Source organism: Chiloscyllium plagiosum, chromosome 13 (assembly GCF_004010195.1).
Source record: "Chiloscyllium plagiosum isolate BGI_BamShark_2017 chromosome 13, ASM401019v2, whole genome shotgun sequence".
NCBI classification, from domain to species: domain Eukaryota; kingdom Metazoa; phylum Chordata; class Chondrichthyes; order Orectolobiformes; family Hemiscylliidae; genus Chiloscyllium; species Chiloscyllium plagiosum.
Window position 1 is genome coordinate 79,075,105 of NC_057722.1, and position 9,962 is coordinate 79,085,066.

The 9,962-nt window shown below is 45.3% G+C and overlaps 1 protein-coding gene across 1 annotated transcript in view; it reads right to left on the reverse strand.

The window, feature by feature from the left end:
• The window catches only part of dner (delta/notch-like EGF repeat containing), a 184,929-nt gene that overhangs the window by 171,885 nt on the left and 3,082 nt on the right, over positions 1–9,962 (reverse strand). The window contains exon 2 of the mRNA XM_043701666.1: positions 7,128–7,629. Within this exon, the coding sequence (XP_043557601.1) occupies positions 7,128–7,629 (502 nt within the window). The remainder of the gene's footprint in view (positions 1–7,127; positions 7,630–9,962) is intronic.

Consider the following 9,962-nt stretch of genomic DNA (forward strand, 5'->3'; position numbering starts at 1 on the left):
GGACAGGGAGAACGAGGGCAAAAGAGAGAGAGATGGAAAAGGAGAGGGAAAGAGAGGGAAAGGGAGGAGGCAGGGAGAGAAACTGTGAGCATGCAAAGTGGTAAGTTGTTTAATATTTGTTCAGAGGTGTGAGCAGCTCCAGCCTGGCAAGCATTTATTACTCCATCCTAATTACCCAGGGGGCATTGCTGTGGGTCAGGAGTCACATCTACCCAGTCACACTGGGTAAGAAGGGCAGATTGCCATTCCTGAAGGGCATTTGTGAATCTGATGGGGTTTTCCCAATAATTACATGGCCACCATGACAGGATTGTTATGCATTTGGAGAGGCAAGGATTGATTAGGGATAGTCAACATGGCTTTGTGCGTGGGAAATCATGTCTCCCAAACTTGACTGAATCTTTTGAGGTAGTAACCAAAAAGATTGATGAGGGCTGAGTGGTAGATGCTGTTTACATGAGTTTTAATAAAACCTTAGATACGGTTCCACTAATTAGTAAAGTTAAGTCACATGAGATTCAGGGAGAGTTAGCCAATTTAATACAAAATTTGCATGATGGTAGGACACAGAGGGTAATGGTGGAATGAAAGCCTGAGACCAGTGGTGTTCCACGGGGATCGGTGCTGGGTCCACTGTTGTTTGTCATTTATATAAATGATGTGGATGAGAATATAGGACGCACGATTAGTAAGTTTACAGATTACACCAAAATTGGTGGGACAGTCAACTGTAAAGAAGGTTATCTAAGATTGCAAAGAAAGCTTGATCAATTGGGTCAATGGGCTGAAGAGCAGGAGATGGAGTTTAATTTGAATAAATGTGCGATATTGCAATTTGGGTAAACAAAGAAGGGGCCCGGCTTACATAGTTAATAGTAGTGCCCTGGGTAATGCTGTCAGAGAAACCTAGGGGTTCAGGTTCATTATTCTTTGATTGAAAAAGGACCTGAGGGGAAACTTTTACACACAGAGGGTGGTTCGTGTGTGGAATGAACTGCCAGAGGAAGTGGTGGCCGCAGGTACAGTTACAACATTTAAAAGACATTTGGATGATTTCATGAACAGGAAAAGTTTAGAGGGAGATGGGCCAGACACAGGTGGCTGGGACTGGTTTAGTCTGGGATTATGGTCAGAATGGACTGGTTGGATTGATGGGTCTGTTTCTGTGCTGCATGACTCTATGAATTCAAATGTCACCATCTACCACGGCAGAATCTGAACCCGTGTCCCAGGACATTAACCTGGTACTTTGGACAGACTGGTGACAGGACCACAACACCCACCCTCCTTCACCCGGGAGAGCTGCTCTGGGTGGTGCTGGTTGGCAGTGACGTGCAGTCCCAGAAACAAAAGGATGAGAAAGTGAAAATCCGGGGACAACATCACACAAAAGTGCACCATCATTTAACCCCCTTATCTCTATGGTACTAAAGGACAACTGAGGAGTTTCTGTACCTTTGTAAACATTGGCAATACTTGTCAACTTCAGCACTAAGATTTGTTTTTATGTCAGCATTTGGCATTGAGACTGTTTATATAAACATTTAGAAATGTATTGACCCTTCACCTACTATGTAGATGAGAAACACACCAAGTGTCTAACATGGGAAGTGTTATATCTCACACGCTCTGTGCTGTATTGATGTAGGCTGTTATACAGGAGTGCAGGGATCTCACCATAAGCATGTACTAGACCCAATGCATGTACAGACAGCTCACTGAGGAACCCTATCCAAAATCCATTGGTCATTGGTCACATCATCCAACATGCAGGTTGTAGGGTCCTTAAAGAGGTGGCTCCCCCAAAATTGTCTTTAGTTCCTTTTCGCTCACTGCATGGTAGAGCTGGGTAGGAGAGGGGCGAGCTGTTAACAACATCACACTTTGGTTTCTCCGACCCCGCTACAGACTATGTCAGTTACCAAATACATCCCTCCTCACGCAATACACTGGGTGGAGCTGTACTGATGCCCTGTGCCTGTTTCAAAATAGCCACAGGCATCAGACTTGTGTGAAACCATCATTTCACAGGACCAGCTGAGCAGGTTTGACAGATAACCCAGTGCACATATCTTCACGTAGCAGCTTTCTTGTTGTTTCCCTCTGGTGAGGCTGACTCTCCGATAGAATCCCTGCTACACAGGAAGAGGCCTTTCAACCCATCAAGTCTGCACCGATCCTCCAAAAAGCATTCCAACCAGTCCCCTACCCTATCCCTGTAAACTCTGCATTTCTCGTGGCCAATCCACCAAACCTATACATCCCTACAGTGTGGAAACAGGCCATTCAGCCCATCGAGTTCACAAAGACCCTCCAAAGAGCAGCCATCCCGACCCACGCCTTACCCAATCCCTGTAACCCTGCATTTCCCCTGGCTAGCCCGTCTAGCCTGCATATCTCTGCATATCTCTGGGGCAACTTACCATATCCAATCTACCCTGACCTGCACACCTTTTGGACTGTGGGAGGAAACCGGAGCACCCAGAGGAAGCCCACGCAGACACAGGGAGAATGCACAAACTCCACACAGACAGAGGCCCAAGGCTGGAATTGAACCTGGTCCCTCGCGCTGTGAGGACAATATCAATACAAAAAGTATCTAAAAAGGAGTCTGGGTGTGTATTAAGATGGAAGTGCAGCTCTGAGCACAGCACTTTAAGGAGATGTTTCTCAATAGATCTACAGCATGGACCAATCAGAATGCTCCCTTGACCCACGAGGTGAAATTACAAGGAGGGTTTAAGCAAACGACAAGCATGTTCTTTGGAAAGTGAATGAGGAGCGGTTTGATCACAGTTTTCTGGAAGCTGAAAGGAACAGCTCGAGTAGATAGCGAGAAACTAGGTGTACAGGTGTCAGAGTCAAAGTCAAGGAAACACAGTCTCAAAGGCAGAGGCAGGTGGTTTCCAGCCTTGACATTTTGATAGTTAAAGGGTGATGGAAGTTGGAACGCTCTTTAACAAACAGCAAGTGATGCGACATCAATTATTTATTGTAAGTTCCTAGCAGTTGAATGATTAAATGGATATGGGGCAAAGGTGAAATTGGGATGAGATCAGTCCTGATCTCCTGAATGTTAGAACAGACCTGAGGGATTTGAAAGACTTAATTCTGTTCCCACGTTCCGAATTTATTCTGAACACAGTTCTCTCAAACTGCAGGTCACAATCATGACTGTTCCTAAGTATTTTGATATTCAATTCTCATTTTCCCTTCACCCTTTCATAAATGTGTTCTGAAATCCTAATGCGGTGTAATATAATAATGCAGCCACTTAGCTTTCGCCTTGCTGACAAACTCTGGCAGGTCAGAGTGACACGCAGTGACTGGAATGGTTTAAGGTTTGTATTTGCATAACTGCAGGCATTGTGAGTACTGACATGGCTCTCTAAGCCAATCAGAGATGGTATATATCTCTTTTCCATGCCGGACACTGCTGTATGGTAAAAGCAAAAACTGTGTTGTTATAGTTACTACATAGTTCAGTACTTTAGTCAGTGGGGAAATCTGAATAACCCTAGATGCCACAATGCAGAATCTTTTTCTAACTCTTAAATATTGCTCCATTTAACATTAATAAATCTGCTCAATATTCTGAATTAGAATATGATTTATGCTTATGTTTGAGAAATTCTCTGAATAGATAACAATAGAATAGTTCTTTTGTGCAGCAGGAAGATGCCATTGTTTTCAGACAGTGATAGAGTGTTCTGATTTGTAGGAAACACATGAGTTCTGAGAGCTAGCTAACTGGCTCAATGGCAGGAAGCAGAGGGTGATGGTTGAAGTTTGTTTCAGGGACTGGAGGCCTGTGATTAATGGAGTGTCACAGGGATCGGTGGTTGGACCCTTGTTATTTGTTATTTACATAAATGATCTGGATGTGAATGTACAAGGCATGTTTAGTAAACTTGCAAATGATAGAAAATTAGGAGGTATCGTTGATAGTGGGAAGGTTATCAAAAATTACAGAGGGATCTTGATCAGATGGGGAACTGGGCTGAGGATTGGCAAATGTAGTTCAATACAGGTAAGTGTGAGATGTTGCACTTTGGAAAGTCAAACCAAGGTAGGACTTATACAGTAAATGGTAAGGTCCTGAGGAGTGTTATGGACAAAGGGACCTGGGAGTACAAGTACATAGTTTGTTGAAAGCAGTGTCACAGGTAGACAGGGTGGTGAAGAAGGCATTTAGCATGCTGGCCTTCATTGGTCAAGGTATTGAGTCTTGAAATTGGGACGTTATGTTACAGTTGTTGGTGAGGCTGCACTTGGAGTATTGTGTCTGGTTTTAATCACCCTGTGTAAGAAAGACATAGTTAAACAGGAAAGAGTGTAAAGGAGATTTACGAGGATATTACCAGGATTAGTAGGTCTGAGTTATAGGGAGAAGTTGGCCAGGATAGCACTTTATTCATTGGAACGTAGGAGAATGAGGGGTGACCTTTCTGAGATGTAAAAAATCATGAGGAGCATAGATAAGATAACTGCATATAGTCTCTTTCCCAGTGATGGGGAATTGAAAACTAGAGGGCATTATTTTAAGGTGAGAGGGGAAGGATTTAAGAAGGAGCTGTAGGGCAACCTCTTCACTCAGAGAGTGGTGCAGATATGGAATGGGCTGCCAGAGAAAGTGGTTGAGGTTGGTACTATAGCAACATTTAAAAAAAAACATTTGGATAGTTGCATGGATGGGAAGGGTTTAGAGGGATATGTGGGCAGTTGGAGTTAGATGACTGGGCACCATGAGCAACATGGACCAGTTTGAGGTTATGGGCCTGTCTCCATGGCTCTATGCCTCAATGACATACACTGGCTCTCCTTTGTCTAACGTGCTGACTAGCTCCTCAAAGAATTATAAAAGATTTGTCAGGTATGACCTCTCCTTGATGAAGCCATGCTGACTCATCCCTATTTTACCGTGCACTTCCAAGTACTCTGCAATCTCATCCTTAATAATAAACTCTAAAATGTTACCGACAACTGAGGTCAGGCTAACCAGCCTATCGTTTCCTGTCTTCTGCCTCCCTCCTTTCTTAAACAGGGGGGTTACATTAACCACTTTCCAGTCCCCAGGACCCTCTTTGACTCGTAATTCCTGAAAGATCACCACCAATGCCTCTACAATCTCCTCAGCTATCTCCTTCAGGGGCCTGGGGTGTAGTCCATGGACCAGATGGGGTTTATCACTCCCCTCACCTCCACCCGAGACTCTCTTGAAATTCTGGTTTTGGTTCCTTTTTCTTTCAATGGGATCCTCATCCTAAATTGGCCGTGATCCTATTGAATGGCGGAGCAGGCTCATGGGCCAAATGGCCTTACTGCTGTTCCTGTTCCTGTTTCTTATGGCTGTGTGGTTTCATGGTCAAACACCACCCAATTGACGGGGCTGTCCTCCTAATGATTTGAGAAAACTGTAAGAGAGGCTATGAGAGTAATAGACTCTATGCTGTAGAAATTAGATTAGATTAGATTACTTACAGTGTGGAAACAGGCCCTTTAGCCCAACAAGTCCACACCGCCCCGCCGATGCGCAACCCACCCATTCCCTACATTTACCCCTTACCTAACACTACGGGCAATTTAGCATGGCCAATTCACCTGACCTACACATCTTTGGACTGTGGGAGGAAACCGGAGCAAACCCACGCAGACACGGGGAGAACGTGCAAACTACACACATCAGTCGCCTGAGGCGGAAATTGAACCCGGGTCTCTGGCACTGCGAGGCAGCAGTGCTAACCACTGTGCCACCATGCCGTGCAATTCTGGGCTCCTTCCTATCGGAAAGATGTTGTGAAACTTGAAAGGGTTCAGAAAAGATTTACAAGGATGTTGCCAGGGTTGGAGGGTTTGAGCTACAGGGAGAGGCTGAACAGGCTGGGGCTGTTTTCCCTGGAGCATCGGAGGCTGAGGGGTGACCTTATAGAGGTTTATAAAATCATGAGAGACATGGATAGGGTAAATAGGCAAAGTCTTTTCCCTGTGGGAGTCCAGAACTAGAGGGCATAGTTTTCGGGTGAGAGGGGAAAGATATAAAAGATACCTAAGGGGCAACTTTTTCACGAAGAGGGTGATACATGTATAGAATGAACTGCCAGGGGAAGTGGTGGAGGTTAGTACAATTACTACATTTAAGAGGCATTTGGCTGGGTATATGAATAGAAAGGGTTTGGAGGGATATGGGTCAGGTGCTGGCAGGTGGGACTAGATTGGGTTGGGATATCTGGTCGGCATGGACGGGTTGGACCGAAGGGTCTGTTTCCGTGCTGTACATCTCTATGACTCTATGACTCTATGAATGTATACTTGCAGACATGGAAGTGAGGGAGAGATCAAGATCAATGACTGAAACATGTTTAGCAGCAACGGATGTTATCAAATCCACTGGGACCTGTTTTGGAAAAGAGGGCCATTGTAGAGGCATGTTCCAACTGAGGTAGCAGGAGGAGGTGAGAGCCTGGTAATATTATCACCGGACTGTTCATCCAAAGGTACAGGTAATATTCCTGGGAGCTGAGTTCCAATCCCATCATGGCAGATGTTGGAATTTGAATTGAACAAAATATCAGGTATTAAGAGTTTAATGATGAACTTGAATCGTTTGTTGATTGTCAGGGAATTCCCTGACAATCCTTACCTGGTCTGGCCCATTAGGGAAGGAAACTGCCATCCTTACCTGGTCTGGCCTATGTGTGACTCCAGACCCACAGTAATGGGGTTAGTTCTTACCTGCCCTCTGGGTAATTCGGGATGGGCAATACATGCAGGTCCAGCCCTCATGTTGTGAATGAATCTTTTTAAATCCCAGAGGGGCATTGAAGAGTTTATTTGGATAGAAATGGCGTGCAGGGAAAAGGCAGGAGATTGGCACTGGCTAACAGAATAGGTGCAGGCACAATGGACGGATTGGCCTCCTTGCCACAATACCAATTCTGTGCAGGTGCCATTATCCTCTCCGGTTAGCAGGAACACTGAGATCTAAGAGGCCGAAAGGCCTTGGATAAAAATCCCTCAAACTCAATGACTCTAGACAGAGGAGCGCTCCAGCACCAAGCAACCAGGAGAAATAACTCTGACAGAACTGAGGGTGAAGATGGACTGAGTGTAACAGTTGGGTTTCTTACCTCTTTGACGTCCCACGTTAGGTTTACAATTTTGTGTCCGGGTTCTGGCTGCCATGGCGACAGCGTGACGGCTGTTTGCTGCAAGGACAAGGGTGAGGGTGAGGGTGAGGGTGATGAGGAGTATGAGGGTTTGGGCAAAGATGAGGATGAGGGTGAGGGTGATGAGGAGGATGAGAGCGAGGATGAGGATGAGGATGAGGATGAGGGTGAGGTTGAGGGTGAGGACAATGGTGAGGTTGTGTTGGACGACAAAGACGTTGCAGCTGGCTGGGGTTGCCATGGCAGCGTTGATTCCGCCCAGGTCGGGGTCAAAGTGCTTGGCAGAGGTTGATCACACGTATCACCCTGATAACCTTCTTCACAAACACAAACATAGCCATCGTCAGAGCTGCTGCAGTTGCCACGGTGACAGGGGTTGCTTGCACAGTTGTCTACTCGATCCTGGAAGAAAAAGGAAAGCAATTTTATTCTGCTGGAGCTAGACCGCTGGCCAACACAATTTCTGAAAATCCCTTGGGTTGCACTTATTGGTTTTCAGCTTCTGTCAGCTCACAGGAAACATCTTGTGAGCGACACGGTGTTCCCTGTTAAAAAAGGAAGGGAAGTGACATGTTCCTTTAACACCTTTCTATAACAATTCACCCAGAACCACCAGGAAGCTCTTCCAGAAATAATATTGTCTTTAGTTTTTCATTTCTTCTTGAAAAATTATGCATCATCACTTGCTAATCCGAACCCCATCTCCCACCCCCATTGTAAACACCTTCCTCTCCATGATGCAGTGCTTTAGGCAGGTCAAAGCACTACTCTATTACACCATTCAATATGGAAAAGAGTATAGTGAAGGCAGGCTGTTAAATGAAGGGATGCTACCATATCCAGGGTTGAATCATAGAATCCCTATAGTGTGGAAACAGGCTATTCAGTTCACATCAAGCCTCTGAAGAGTATCCTACCCAGACCCACTCCCCAACCCCATCCCGGCATTTAGCATGGCTAATCCACCTAGCCTACACATCTTTGGACTATAGGAGGAAACCTACGCGGACACAGCGAGTACATGTAAACCTCACGCACATAGTAACCTGAGGGTAGAACCGAACCCACATCCCTGGTGCTGTGCTAACCACTGAGTCACTGTGCTAGCCCTTATTGACCAAGCTTTCTGTAATGCAGTTGGAAGCGCACTATTTTGAAATGGAAATTGTGCGATATATTTTAATCAATGTCAAATTTTGCAAAACCAATGATGTCTACACACTTTAACAGTTATACAATAACCGATTTAAATAAATGAGTATAATGTGAGCACAATTGCTCAGTATGTACGGGACTGATTCAAGGTCCTTCAAGTGTGAGGGTATTTTTTTTAACCTCCCACCCCACGTTGTAGAAAATATATAATTTCTGCACAGTATCCTCTCGGGTAAAGTGTGGCGGTTGGAATCAGTGATTCAATTTGTGCCCCCCCATGTTCAGTTTACATGAGCAAGACAGCATGGGTAACCATACAAATTTGTTTGGAGAGGTTTGAGAAACACTGTGTTCCTGAGGCTCATGCTGTTTATATGCAGTTGGGCTTTTGATGGAGAGTGTATGATTCTGTTGCTTGGCAATGAATCAACACAGCCTGATGTTCAAAACCAAGGAATGTTCTAAACCCAGCGCTATCTCCAACTCATGGGTGCTGGGTTTTGTATGGCCTTTTGTACTGGAGACAGATAGCTACTGTGAACATTTTGCTGAACTATTTTATGGGTGGCTCAGTAGTCAGCACTGCTGCCTCACAGTAGCAGGAACCTGGGTTCAATTCTACCCTTGAGTGACTGTCTGTGTGTAGTTTGCACATTCTCCCCGTGTCTGCATGGGCTTCCTTCTGCAGTCCAAAGATGTGCAGGTTAAATGGGATTGGCCATACTAACATGCCCATGGTGTCCAGGCCAGTTGGGTTAGCTATGTAGAAATGTAGGTTGGGTCTGGTGGGATGCTCAATGGAGGGTCGCTGTGAACTCAATGGGCCGAATGGCCTGCTTCTACACTGTAGGGATTCTATGAAATTACAAGCTTTATTTTCAGGAGATAAAATCCATGGCAAGTTTTATGTATAAATTGTACATTCGTTATGGAAGCAGTGGGTGGGATTTGTCGGTTTTTCATTCTATATTATCTGAAGTTTTTGAGTATTTTACGTGAACGATGCTGTCCGTTAAACAATGCTGTAGACCAAGCCAATTTATTTGGTTGAAGAACATGGAATGATTGGAGGAACAATCCGAGTCAGAGGGTTTTGAACAGTGTGCTGCTGCAGTGTCATACTGCACTGTAGGGAATACCAAGAGACATACATTTCAATATCCAAACCAGGAACAAGAGTAGGCTATTTAGTGTCTCCAAGCTGCTCTGCCATTCATTGAAATCGTGGCTGGTCTGATTGTAACTTTAAATGCACATTCCCCCCCTCTCCCAATAACCTTTCACACCATTGCTTAACAAGAAATCTATCTACCTCGGCTTTAATCTACTTAGGGTGGCACCATGGTTCAGTGCAGCACAATGGCTCAAGGGCAGCACAATGGCTCAGTGGTTATCGCTACACCCTCACAGCACCTAGGAGCCAGGTTCAATTCCAGCCTCGGGTCACTGTCTGTGTGGAGTTTGCACATTCTCCCCGTGCCTGTGTGAGTTTCCTCCCACAGCCCAAAGCTGTGCAGGCCAGGTGATTTGGCCGTGCTCAATTGCTCATAGTGTCAGGTGCATCAGTCAGGGGAAAATACTGAGACTTTATAAAGCTCTGGTTAGGCCCCATTTGGAGTACTGTGTCCAGTTTTGGGCCCC